The sequence below is a fragment of the Sceloporus occidentalis genome, unplaced genomic scaffold (genome assembly GCF_023333645.1).
Source record: "Sceloporus occidentalis isolate IW3139 unplaced genomic scaffold, rSceOcc1.0.p SCAF_3, whole genome shotgun sequence".
Lineage (NCBI taxonomy): Eukaryota > Metazoa > Chordata > Lepidosauria > Squamata > Phrynosomatidae > Sceloporus > Sceloporus occidentalis.
In genome coordinates, this window is record NW_028316983.1 from 222,616,261 (window position 1) to 222,630,190 (window position 13,930).

Here is a 13,930-nt window from a genome sequence, read left to right on the forward strand (position 1 = left end):
TGCAAGATGGCCACCCCTAGCCATTTGTTGTTGTTGTTGTGTGCCTTCAAGTCATGTCCGACTTATGGCAAAGTTCTCATGGGTTTTCTTGGCAAGATTTGTCTGTGGAGATTTTAAGAGTTGATTCCCAGAAATATAAATTTTCTGCAGAACTCATATCTGGGTTACTTTTGATACGTACTAGTTCACTCTGACCTACAAAGATCATAATCACTCTAAAATTTGAAGTCTAAATCCAGGGGCTACAAGATCCCTTTGCATATTAAATCCAGAACAGTCACTGTTAAGATATTTACACTTGTTAATATTGTACATCAATATGTCTGTGCTGGTTAAAATTAGCCCTAAGGACTGACTGACCCATTTGGTCTCTGAACTTGTTTGGCAATGCTCTCATATTTTAGATATTTCAAACATGTAGTACTTGATTTAGAAGCGGGGCAATGGCCTGGTTGTAGAACCTGTGACTTCTGGACTGAATAGTTATCTAATGTTAATTCATGAAGATTAGAAATGCAGAGAGAGCAATGTCTGGCAATGTTACTTTTCTGTATCCTCATTTGACAAGCGCTAATGTTGAAACCATGTCTCCACAGTTCTGTACTGTTATCAGATATTCAACATACCTGACATAACCTTATAATGGAATTTTCTTGGCCAGATTTGTTCAGATGTGATTCACCATTGCCTTCCTCTGAGGCTGAGAGAGTGTGACTTGTCTGAGGTCACCCAGTGGGTTTCCATGGCTGAGTGGGGATTCGAACCCTGGTTTCCTATCATATGTTCAAATCACTACAACATGCTGACCAAGAGGAAAAATTGAAATTCAGCCAGAACAAATTAAATAAAAAAATAGGAGTAGGAAACAAGACAAAAAGGAGACAAGACCAAAGAGAATAACAAAAAGCAAAACAAAACCCTACCAGTTTAATGTGCCCCATATATTGTTAAGAAAGGAAATGGTAAATATTGTTGGTTACAACTAAGATTTTCCATGTTGGGATCCATATTATATACCCAAATACATAGTTCAGGATACAATTTGTCATAGTCAGATTTCATGAATAAAGTGTTAAAAATATTTACTTAAGGAAGCAAACATGAAGAAATGTTGATGTATAGCACTACCAAATTAGGACAATTGAAATTTTATGTTCATTTCCTTCAGACAGCTCTTCACTTATTTTAAAGAGTAGTGTTGCACTGGCTTTTAATGTAATTTTCCTTGCAAACTGTAACAAATAAAGAAAAGAGCATACATTCTTCATATTGAAGAAAATTGATTTTTATTGTAAACAAGGTATAAAGTACTTTATAAGAAACATTGTGCAAATTTTTAAAGTAGTCACAAAATAGATATTACACCACTCTCCAGCAGCTCACCTTTCTCCAATACAGCAGAAGGAAGGGGGAAATGACAGGGAAATCATGGTGTACAGTCATTTAGGGTTGACATCACAACTTTCTTTGTTTCTTACACAACCCCTCTTTTTCATTTTTATTTTAGTACAGTTTAAACTATACCTTCAAAATATAAAGGCCACTTATGCTTCTATTCTAAGCTATCTTTCCAGAGTAATATTTTAGAAAGTAGCATAGCATACAACTCTTGTCTGTCCTTCCCTCCTTCAAAAATAGAAAAGCTGCAAAGTTTTCTTTTACAATTATATTTTAAACAAAGTGCAGTTTCAAGGTTTGAAAATTCAGTGGCATAGAATCTGGAAAGTATAAATGAAACTATAAGCAACTTAAAAGCAGATACATCAAAAGATGGTGAAGTACTACTAATGATACTAATTTGATGTTTTCAAAACAAATAGTGAAAATACTATCGACTTCCATGTTACCATAATCCAACCATATATCTTAAATATATGTTTGATAACTGGTCAGAATGCTGTAGTTAACTATACTTGATATATTAAGGTGTGGAGATAAACAGGTCTAATCTCAAGCTTCTAGGTAACTTAATTTCCACTATCAATCACAATTAGATCTTAAAGAGAATAAAACCAAATCTCTCTGCTTCCAAGGAATTTATAGCACTTTTGTATAAACTGAACATTATCCCCGATTCTGTACCAGAAACTGACATTCCTTCCTGGTCTTTGTTCACAATCTCTTTAAAAAGATTGTTAAACACCTGCATCCATCTCTGGTTTATGCCTAGCTGATCTATAGTGTGTATGAAGTTTCCACAAGTTTCTTGTGCTAGCATTGACACTTTCATTTCTCCTTCCTCCAAGTACAAGAAAAACCTCCTGTCTCTTAGGTCACTGGTACTCAGAAGACACACAACCAGTTCATCTGTTTGAGTCTCTATCACAGGCTGACACGAGAACCAGACTTGCAAGCCGTTTGCCATCACTGTTGCTTCTCCAATCACAGTGACAATACTTAGTTAACAGTGTCTTCAGATGGTTTTACCTCACTGTGCAGGTGCAGAAATAGGTGGTACAACAATATCATTTAGCTTGCTCACTTCCATCTGCCAGTTTGGCAACTTCTTGGCTGACAAGTGGCGCCGTGCGTGTTTGGTTAAGTGGTCGCTTCTCATGAATCTTCGATTACACATTGGGCAAGCAAATTTTTTCTCCCCGGTGTGTGTTCTACGGTGGCGAGACAGTTCATCAGAACGTGCAAATCTCCTCTCACAGCCTTTCCAATTACAACTGAATGGCTTCTCTCCTAAAATACAAAATGTAGCACAAGTGATTTTTTTTAATCAATAGCAGATCAAATAGATTCTTCCTGCAACCATTGACAAATCAAGGAAAAAGAAACCATTATCTGCAATGTTAATGTCATTATGCTGTGTCTATAATTTCACATAGTCCAAGAAGAAATATGGCAATATTTCAGAAGGCAGAATTCAAATTATTCTCAGTCTCAAGATCACACTGACTAACTAAATTGCTAGAGAATAAATTGGATTATCTCAGAACAGTGATTAGATGACTGCTTTTAAAATCAGAAAGATTTAGGTTCACCTCCAATTTTTATGTTATGAAACTAAACAAGTTTATATAAGATAGTAGACTAAAGCAGCTGAGCTTTCCCTATGCAGGAATGGGTTTGACTAAATGTTATATGTCTTCTCGTGGCAAGTAGCCAGCTCTGAATCTTTACAGTTCCAAATGCATTCTTCCTTTAGTTATCCCTACAGACAAGGAAAGCTGTAATGACTTGGTGTGTTGGCATATTAATCATAAGCAGATATGGGCATGCACACATATTTGTGACAAGCCTTTTCAACTTCAAACTGCACATCTTTCCAGTTCCAGTCCTTTCTAGGATGGGTAAGTCAGTTCTACATTAAATCACTCTTCCCTTCTTAGTCTACTACAACTCTTTCTCACACAAGCATACAGGCACAGTCCAAGATGTGACTAAAATATTTTGGTCAAGTTGTATGTCAGAATAGTTGTAAAAACTTCTTTCTCCATGCATCTAAACTGGGGTGGGTTGGGCCAAGTGGGGAGGGTTCAGTAAATCTTTGGGGCCATTCAGGCTATCTTTTACCCTGGATCAGGAACCAAATTATGCATGTGAAGTTCCATTTGTGCGGGTCATTTGGAAGCGGAGTAAAAGCTGTATCTTTTTTTAAAAACGGGTCCGGCGAATATGAACTTGTCCCCAATCATGATCGGGGAAAGTTCAGGGGAGGGATTTAGGTCAGAGGGAGGGCAGAGGGTGGAACTGGAGAAAGGGTGCCATGCCAAGAGAATTGGGGTGATGGAGGAGAAGAAGGAAGGAGCCTTGAAAGGATGCTAAGGGAAATCGGGGTAACAGAGCAGGAGCAGGAGGAGAAGGAAAGAGCCTTGGAGAAAGGGTGCCAAGAGAGTCAGGGTGACGGAGGAGGATGAAGCCGGAGGAAAGAAGGGTGCCATGGAGGGCAGCATCAGAAGGAGGAGGAGGCAGAGAAGGCAGGAGCCATGGGAAAGAAGGGGGCCATGGAGGGCAGCATCGGGTGATGGAGGAGGAAGAGGAGAAGGAAGGAGCCGGAGGATGAGTGCCAAGAGCAATCGGGGTGACAGATGGAGCCAGGGGTGCCAAGGGCAGAATTAGGGTAACGGGGGAGCAGGAGGCGGAGAAGGAAGGAGCCGGAGAAAGGGTCAATTCAGGGTAGGTCAAAGGGAGGGCAGGGAACGGAGCAAGCCTCTGCTCTCGGAGGCAGCTTTCTCTCTCTCTCTTTTTATTTTTTTATTTTTGACAGACTATGCGCATGCTTTTTGCTACAGGTAGATAGATATATAGATAGAATGTGTGTCTGCTTGTGTGCTACTTTCTGTTACATTAGCTTGCTCCCAGCACGGCACTTTGCAAGAGGCTTTTTTTCTAAATTATTTTTTATATGCGAATGTTACAAATGTTTCTCTTTCAATTTGGCAAATTGAGGCAGAATGCTTTTGCTACTGTATGTGTCTCTAAGGAATTCTGGGGTGGCTGAGGGAAAGTAAAAGATATAGAGATGGCATCCCGAGGTGAGGAATTTATTATTATTTTTATTATTGTTGTTGTTGTTGTATGTGTATGAGGCATTCTGGGGTCGCATGGAGGGAGGATGCAGAGATTGCATTAGATTGCATTTTGGGGTTAAAAACGAAGGCAGGGGAAGATCCATAATCTGTAGTGACCCAAATAAACACAACACACACACACACACCTGAAGGTTTTTAAATTTGACAGCATCTGCGCGTACTGGCACCTGTTTTTTTTAAAAAAAAAGAAGGGGGGAAAGCACACATCTGATTGCTCAATGGCTGCAGGAAACATCACCTTGACGACAGAGGAACTGAATTTGATTGACAACAAAGGTGACTTCATTTTAAACTGGTCCCGCAAATGTGAACTCTCTGGAAATAGCTGCACTGGCATTTAGGGGTAAATAACCCCGAATAAGGTATTTCAAAGTGGGCACTTGCTTCCAGAGGGATTTGGGAGGAGGGGGCCCAAATCTGCCCAGTTCCATCCAGCGCAAATAGGTGAGTCTGAATGGGGCCTTTATAACTCATCAAGATTATGGGAGCTTCACCAGGCTTTTTGGGTTTTGGCTGATTGTGAGGGAGCCTTGGGGCAAAACTAGCATGTTTGGCAGAGGCTTTGAACTGTTTTCAGCCAAAAAAAAAATTGTTTGAAAAAACATTGGTGCCTGAGGCTTTATGGAGATCAGAGGTTGCAAAATAGGCCTTCACTGAATATATATGGCCTGAGGGCTAAACTTTTCTTGCCCCAATCTAAATATATAATTGTTAGATTCATTAGCCATTTTGCAAGAGCAAAATAATGATTGAAAAAAAAAATAGATATTAGAATTTCTGCAAGAGAAAAAATGTTAATGTGATTTTTTTTTATCAATAGCAGATCAAATAGATTCTTCCTGCAACCATTGACAAATAAAGGAAAAAGAAACCATTATCTGCAATGTTAATGTCATTATGCTGCGTCTATAATTTCACATAGTCCAAGAAGAAATATGGCCATATTTCAGAAGGCAGAATTCAAATTATTCTCAGTCACTTCTCATAGGTCGCAATCCTATACAGATTTACCTTGGAATAATCCCCTCTGAATTCAATGGGGCTTACTTCTCAGTATATATGTACAGGATTTCACTGTTGGTAAATTTTCCCCACACTGATGATATAAGGGATGCTGAAAGAAACAAACAGATTAGTTCTGGACTTCCTGAAACATTTTCTACAGTTCTAAATGTAGTTAAGTAAAGGGGAAATCTCACCACATGAATCACAATGCAGGCACACAAACATCCACACCCTCCTGAATTTCAAAATTCTCATACTTAATGATTTCAGAATAATTTACCTGTGTGTGTTCTAACATGAGCTTTCAAGTGGGAACTCTTGAAGTATGTCTTTCCACACCCTGGATAGTTACAAACATGACTCCTTATTCTTAAAGAGTCAACAGATGGAGTGACCTTTGTTGCAGCAGGGATTAAACCTGGAGCAGGAGCAATAGGTGAGAGTCTGGTGCCATTGGGACTGTTTACAGGTGCTTTTGGATTCTGAAGAACAGTCTGTGGTACAACAAACATAACAGCTCCTTTGGGAACCTGGGTTCCCATGAACACCATAGGCTGACACAGGTTTGATGTCAATTGACTGCAAGGAGTGTTGGGCACTACTGTTGTCATAACAGAGTTGTTAGCAGAGAGCGGAACCATCTGGCACACCAGTGGCACAGAAGGGACTGTCCCTGAATGCATAGGAGGTGGGGAAACTACCACTGAAGATTGCTGTGCTGACCCAAGGACAGGTACGGAGGTAACAGGTGCAGTCTGTGTGAAAGGCACTGAAGCATTTCCCAACACTGAACATCTTTTCTCTTCCATCCCTGGCACCTTGTGTTCAGAAACTGCAGCACTCAATGATACATTTTCACCAGCTGAATGCAGTTCTGGTTTGGTATTGCCTTGTTGATTGTCTCTGCTCTTGTTATCATCCTGAGAATTCAAAAAACTGGAGCTTCTTGCTGGACAAGTTCTATGATTACAAAGCTGAGCATCAGCAGTGTGGCGAATGACACTTGTTGCTTGAGCTTTCACTATTCTTGGTGCTGGAACATTTTCGGTCTCTTTAAAAGCTGTTGCTGTAAAGGCTTGTGCAGAAGTCTCAGTAGGTGACTTGTTCTGCACAGTAGATGGTGCTGGTGTTGCTGGATGGACTGCCTGAGACATTTCAAGGTCAGAAGGACTGTAGGGTGGAGTCAAACACTAGAAAGAACAAAAGCACAGTGTTTTGAGCAAGCTATTCAGTGGGCCCTTGGTATCTGCTGGGGTTTCATTCCTGGATATCCCATGTATACCAAAATCCATTGATGCTCAAGTCCCATTAAATACAGTGGCACAGTAAAATGGTGCCCCTTATATAAAATGGCAAAATCAACTTTTTGGAATACATAACTATTCAAGCCATGAATGGTTGAATCTATGGATAAAGAATCTGTGACTACAGAGCACTGACTGTACAACATAACTATTTGGACTTCAGACTGCAATCCTGTACGTGCTTATTCAGAGTAAGTGGCAATGAATTTAGTGGAATTTCCTTCTCAACAAACATAGGGCTGAGCTGTAAATCATATACAGAATAAAACTTACAAAGGTTGATATTGTAGGAAAGTCAGCAGGAGGTAGCAGGTTGTCCTCAAGTTCTTCAGATGTATCCGAAGCTGGCGTTATTGGTCTCAGTTCAACATACTTCTTGAAGTCTGACTTCCAGCTACAGCTCATGGACATCAGAGCTTCTACTGCTTCAAAATCACTGTTTTCAGGAGTATTATTCCAAGAACACTTCCTATTACACTGCTTTTTGGTAATCATCTCCATTCCTTCATCCTATAAAAAAGGGGATATTTCTTCAACATAAAGTAACAAATATATTTGAAAAATATTTACACTTATAAAAAAAATTGCACAGTGATTGGAAAAAAGCAGACCATATGGAGAAACTCCAGTGCTTAAGAGGTTCCCTCTTTTCTCTGTTCTCTTATTCGATAGGATTTTTCCTTGTGTAGGTATCATCAAACAGCATTTGTGCTAAAGACCAACAGTAATCTGTCTCACTATGACTATAATCAACAAAACTCGTGGCTAGGTTAATATGCACAGACTGAGGCCTCAAATGTTCATTTTTTATTTCTACTGTGTGATAACTTGGGAGCAGAGCTTCAAAAAGTTATAGTGCCTGTTCTGCTAGGGGATTTGGGGAGTGATAATAATACAAAATAATAATTTTCCCAAGCCCTCCTAGGAACAGGCTTCTGTTTTTAAGCATAAACCTTTTCCCTAACTAATTCAGTTACTGAGCCAACATAAGGTTGTAACATTTCTCCTAGATTTTTAGTCTACATAACATTGGCTGCATCTTCACTGCAGAAACAATGCAGTTTGACATAGTTTTAGCTGCTGAAGCTCAAAGTTAGGGAAATCTGGCATTTGTCCTTTTGTGAGATATTTAGCCTTCTCTGGTGCCACAACAAACTACAAATCCCAGGATTCCATAGCACTGAGCCATGACAGCAAAAGCAATGTCAAACTGCATTATTTCTGCAATACAGATGCAGCCATAAAAATGAAAAATTGGATCCTTATTTTGCATGCTTTCTAGTTTTACTGTCTTGAGTAGCCCCACTAAAAAAAGTATCCAGGGTCAATTAGTGGGTTTTCACAAGTGTACGTTTTCCAAACAGAGGTCCACCCCAACCAAGGTTTCCAACCTACAAACTTTAGGTCCCAACCAGATTGCAAAAATAATCCAGTTTGAGACTGCTTTAACTGCCCTGGCTCAGTGCTAGGGAATTATTGGAAATGTAGTTTATTATGGCACCAGAGCTGTCTGACAGAGAAGGCCAAATGTCTCGTAATACTACAGTTCCCAGAATTCCCTAGCACTGAGCAAAGCAGTTAAAGCAGTCACAAACTGGATTATTTCTGCAGTCTGTTTTAGACCTTGATCTCTCTCTGACAGGGAAGGCTGAATAACTCATAGAATAATAGAGTTGGAAGAGACCGCAAGGGCCATCCAGTCCAACCCCATTCTGCCATGCAGGAACTCTCCATCAAAGCATCCCCAACAGATGGCCATCCAGCCTCTGCTTAAAGACCTCCAAGGAAGGAGACTCCACTACACTCCGAGGGAGTTTGTTCCACTGTCGGACAGCCCTTACTGTCAGGAAGTTCCTCCTAATGTTGAGGTGAAATCTCTTTTCCTGCAGCTTGCATCCATTGCTCCGGGTCCTATTCTCTGGATCAGCAGAAAACAAGCTTGCTCCCTCCTCAATATGACTTCCCTTCAAATATTTAAAGAGGGCTATCATATCACCTCTTAATCTTCTTTTCTCCAGACTATACATCCCCAGCTCCCTAAGGCGTTCCTCATAGGGCAAGGTTTCCACATCCTTCACCATTTTTGTCGCCCTCCTTTGGACACGCTCCAGTTTCTCAATGTCATTTCTGAATTGTGGTGCCCAGAACTGGACACAATATTCCAGGTGGGGCCTGACCAGAGCAGAATACAGTGGCACTATTACTTCTCTTGATCTAGACACTATACTTTTATTGATGCAACCTAAAATTGCATTGGCTTTTTTAGCTACCACATCGCACTGTTGACTCATGTTCAACATGTGATCTACTTGGACTCCCAGATCCCTTTCACACGTAGTTTCATTCACCCAGGTGTCACCCATCCTATATCTGTGCATTTTATTTTTTTGCCCTAAGTGGAATGTGGAACCTTACATTTCTCCATGTTCAAGTTCATTTTTTTATCTTTGGCCCAGCTTTCTAATCTATTCAGGTCATTTTGAATGTTGATCCTGCCCTCTGGAGTATTAGCTATTCCTCATAATTTGGTGTCATCTGCAGATTTAATAAGGATGCCCCCAATTCTGTCATCCAAGTCATTGATAAAGATGTTGAATAGCACTGGGCCCAGGACAGAGCCTTGTGGGACCCCACTGGTCACCTCTCTCCAGGATGAAACTACAAATCCCACAGCATTGAGCCATGGCAGCTAAAGCAGTCTCAATCTGCATTAACTCTGCAGTGATTCCCAAACTTTGGTCCTGTTAGGGTTATGGACTTCAGCTCCCAGAAGCCCCAGCCAGCTTGACCAGTAGTAGTCTGGAATTCTAGGATCTGAAATCCAAAACATCCAGAGAATCAAAGTTTGAGAACCCGTGACTTAGAGCAACCCAATTATTTTATTTTGTTTGTTTTAATAGGGTTTTCTTAGACACAAGGAATACTCAAAGAGGTGGTTTTGCCAGTTCCTTCCTCTGAAATATGTAAACATGAATTTTATATTTAATTATCGTTCTATGTATTGTAATATAAATATTGCGTAGATCTCGTAATATGTGTATTTTATGCACCTTAATATATGCATTGTATGTCGTGATTGTGTTTTAACTATGTTGTAACCTGCCTCAGCTGTGAGGAGAGTCAGGTAAGAAATAATAATAATAATAATAATAATAATAATAATAATAATATCCCATACATAAAATGGGAAAATCAAAGTTTCCTTTTAGGAGTTCATATTTATTTTGAATACTTTGAATCCATGGATAGTTGAATTTGTGGATAAAGAAGGCTGATTGTATATAATAGTCTCCAGCACCTTGTCTTGGTTGTCGGTCTCCCATCCAAGTACTGACCAGGGCTGACCCTGCTTAGCATCCAAGATCGGAGGCGGTTCTAGCGCTCCACTCAGAACGGCGGAAAGGGAGGATTCTGTAGAAGGAACTAGGTTGCGAGGGAGAGGCAGCGCGGAAGGCAACCGGCGCTCAGCCAATGGGAGCTTCGCGAAGGAGTGTCTCAGCGACAGCAGCCGGATCTTGGCTCTGCGCCCGCTTCACCTCAGAAGCCCTCTGCGGTGACTCACTCCGCGCCTCGTCGCAAACAGCACACGCACGGGCTTCCTCTAGCACCGCCCACGCCCCTCGCCCATTGGCCACCAAGGTAAGGCAGGGCGGGAGCTGATTGGCTGAAGCCCGTTGAAAGTAGGTTAGGGAGGGGACGAGGGCATGTGAAGGAAGCGTGATCAGCGGCTGCTTCTTGGCGCTGAGGAAACGTGAAACTGAGGACGGCGGCGGAGGCTCCCGCAACCTTTCACCTAGTTTTCCGAAAAAGGCTCGCGCCCTCTCTTCACCCCGCCCCGCCCTCCTCTCACGCTCCGCCCACCTTTTCACTCCCACGCCCGAAGGCCAAGCTGCGCATGCGCGCAGTCAAGGAGCCAACTATACCGTGCAGGGACACAGGCGGCATCCACACAGGAGAAATAACTCAGCTTGGCATCACTTTAACTCTTTCTGGCTGCAAGGCCATGGAATTCTGGGAGCTGGAGTTTGTTGTGGGGCCCAGAGTGGAGCTTTAACTGCTGTGGTTCAGTAATATGGGATTCTGAGATTTGTAGCTTGTTGTGACAGAGAAAGCTAAAATACCTTACAAACGTATAAATCCTAATATCCCCTGATATGAACTGAGCCACGGCAGAGTGGTGTCAGCCTGCGTTATCTCCGCAGTGCGGATGAGACCAGTCTATGAGGTCTGCTAAAGTGAAGCTAACAATGGCTCTTGGGTGGCATCTTAAAGTTGACCACCACTTTATTTGGCCCAAAGTTTATGCAAAACTAAGAGGAGCCAGTGTAGTGTTGTGGTTTGAGAACTGTATTATGATTCAGGAAACTTGAGTTCGAATCCTGGCTCAGCCCTATGAATCCATTGGGTTGCCTTGAGCAAGTCTCACTCTCTCAGCCTCAGGGGAGGGCCATGGCAAAACCCCGGCTCTGAGGAAACATGCCACATGTCAGGTTGGCCTTAGTCGGAAGCAACGTGAAAGCACAAAACGAGGAAGTGTGGTGTAATGCTTTCGAGTGCTGGGATATGACTTTGGAGAGCAGGGCTGGAATGCCTTCTCTGCCATAAGAACCCACCGAGGGACCTTGGGCGACTCGCACTCTCAGCCTCAGGATGGAATGGAAACCCCCTCCGGAGAAAACTGAGGGAAAGAGGGTCGCCATGAAGGCACACAACAACCACAAACTCCTTCTGGGCCTTTTAAACGGTGTCACAAGAAACCTTTTGCATAGATTCGTGTCTCCCGCCCAGTCTGCCCACCTCCCTTCTCCCGCAAAAGAGGGCCTTATGTGTGGGGTGCGCGCGCGAGGAATTCCCGCAAAGGCTCCCTCGCAGAACCAGGGAAAACTACAAGCGCCCATTCTGAGGCGAGAGCCCGGGACGCGCGACGACCCTTAACCGCCAATGGCCCTTTAGTCCCACCCCCCGCCATTCAAAAAGGTCTCGGCCATTCCCTCTAATACCCTCAGCCTTTCAATGGGAGCGAGGCACCTCAGTTCCCCCAAAACACACAGCAGAAAAATAACCCAGTTTGAGACTGCTTTAACTGCCCTGGCTCCTCGGTGCAAGGGAATCCTGGGAAATGCAGTGCGTTGTGGCACCAGAGCTCTCTGACAGAGAAGGCTAAATGCCTCACAAAACTACACTTCCCAGAGTTCCCTAGCACTGAGCCAAGGCAGTTAAAGCGGTCTCAAAGTGGACTATTTCTGCAGTGTGGTTTGGACCAGCGTCAATGTTTAGACCCAGGCCACTCTCTCGCCCCAACCCCGATGGACCTTCTTCTCCTCAGCAGCCTGGAGCCCTGCCTGCCTGGCTTCCCCCTCCTTCTCTTCCCTCCCTCCCTCCCTCCTCTCTCTGCCTCATCCCTGAGTCGCAGCCGCCAGCGGGCCTCGCCCACGCTTCCCTTCACTGCTCCCTTCCCGCCTTCCTTGCTCTATATTCCCCAAAGGTCATACCAGAAGCCAGGCGGGAAGGTGGGCCCAAAGCCCCCCACATCAGTCCCTCCCTGTTCCGCCACCCCCGCCAGCTGCTTCCCCGCAGGCGTCCCGACCGCAAAGGAGGACCAGGCGCCACACACACAAATGGAGGACATGACTAAAACCAAAAGCTTGTTCCTTCATCACGCCTCTCAGTCAGGCTCCAAAAGTGGAGGACATGATGACGAAACCAAAAAGCTTAACAACGCTCATAGAAATGCCCAATTCACGCCTCTCAGGCTCCAAAAATGGAGGACGTTTTGGAAAATGCCATGCTGAAAAGTAGGGCGCGTCCTGGAAAAGGAGGACCTGTGTGTGAGCCAACACACACACACACATATGGAAGAGGGTCTTTTGTGGGGTATCTTGCGAGTTGTCGATGAGTCCCCAAGGGGGGGATATTGTGTGTGTGTAAGTGTGTATGCACACCCATACATACATGTATGGAAGGGGTCTGGTTGTGAGGTAAACTGTTGCAGATGAGTCCCAAAGAGGGAGGAATATGGTGTGTGCGTATATACATACACATACATATATACATATAGAATATATGCACACACATGCATACATGTGTGTATAGAAAAGGGTCTTTTGTGGAGTAGCTTTCCAAATTGTCCATGACTCCCATAGTGCAGGAGGTGGGGGAACGTGTGTGTGTGTGTGTGTGTACAAATGCACACATACACATTGATCGTTTTATTGCATAAAAGCGAGATAAAACCTAGAGTTTGATTTATTTTATTTCACACGGATCTTGTGTGGGGTAACCTTAAGAACTGTGCACGAGTCCCAAAGGGCTGGGGAGGGGGGGGGAGGAATAATGTGTGTGTGTGTGTGTGTGTGTGTGTGTGTGTATGTATATATGCTCGCACAAGCATACGTACATTCATACACAGAAGAAGGTCTTTTATGGAGCAACCTTCCAAGTTGTTGCTGGGGGATATAATGGGGACACACACACCTCAAACCTCCCCCGGCCCTTTGGGACTCAGAAAGCTAACCCACAAAATATCCTCTTCCATATTTGCACGCACACACACATGCACTCCTCCCAAATTTTGGAAAGTTACCCCATAGAAGACCCTCTTCCATACCTGTGTATATGTGCACCGCTTTAACTCTTTGTCTGGCTCAAGGCTATGGAATTCTGGGGGTCTCTCTGGGCCCCACAACAAACTCCAACTCCCAGAATTCCATAGCCTTGAGCCAGACAAAGAGTTAAAGCGGTGCCAAACCGGGTTATTTATTTCTCCAGTGTGGATGCAACCTCAGTCTCTAGTCCCCTCCCCTACAAAAAATCCATCTTGCAAGGAAGCCAGGAACCCTCTGCACTGACCGTGAACTGGAAAGGAGGGGCTCCAAAGTTCAGCATGGCCCCTGCAAGCAACGCTCTGCCAGCCTCTGCGGTTGTTGACAAGCGCCTGGCCTCGCCTGATCTCCTCCTTCCTTCTCTGCCTCTCTAGTCCCTTCTTTATTTTCCTCTTTCTCTGGCGGGCAGCTCCCCATTCAGCCCAGGGCAAGAGGAGGCGGAGACAGCCCCAGCCAGTCGCCTGCAAAGGTGTGTGAG

The 13,930-nt window shown here is 43.5% G+C and overlaps 1 protein-coding gene across 2 annotated transcripts; it reads right to left on the minus strand.

Annotated features, from left to right (window-relative positions):
• Nucleotides 1–1,269: 1,269 nt before the first annotated feature.
• On the minus strand, nt 1,270–13,889 carry KLF10 (KLF transcription factor 10). 2 transcript variants are annotated; one of them, XM_089517749.1, is made up of 4 exons: nt 13,700–13,889; nt 7,124–7,360; nt 5,827–6,736; nt 1,270–2,688 (listed from the first exon to the last, which is right to left on the minus strand). In XM_089517749.1, the coding sequence occupies exons 1-4, from the start codon at nt 13,733–13,735 to the stop codon at nt 2,429–2,431; spliced, it is 1,443 nt and encodes a 480-aa protein (XP_089373875.1). In that variant the 5' UTR covers nt 13,736–13,889; the 3' UTR covers nt 1,270–2,428. The 2 variants fall into 2 exon arrangements, with proteins under 2 accessions (XP_089373875.1, XP_089373876.1); XM_089517750.1 differs by lacking the exon at nt 13,700–13,889 and adding an exon at nt 10,149–10,378.
• Nucleotides 13,890–13,930: the final 41 nt, after the last annotated feature.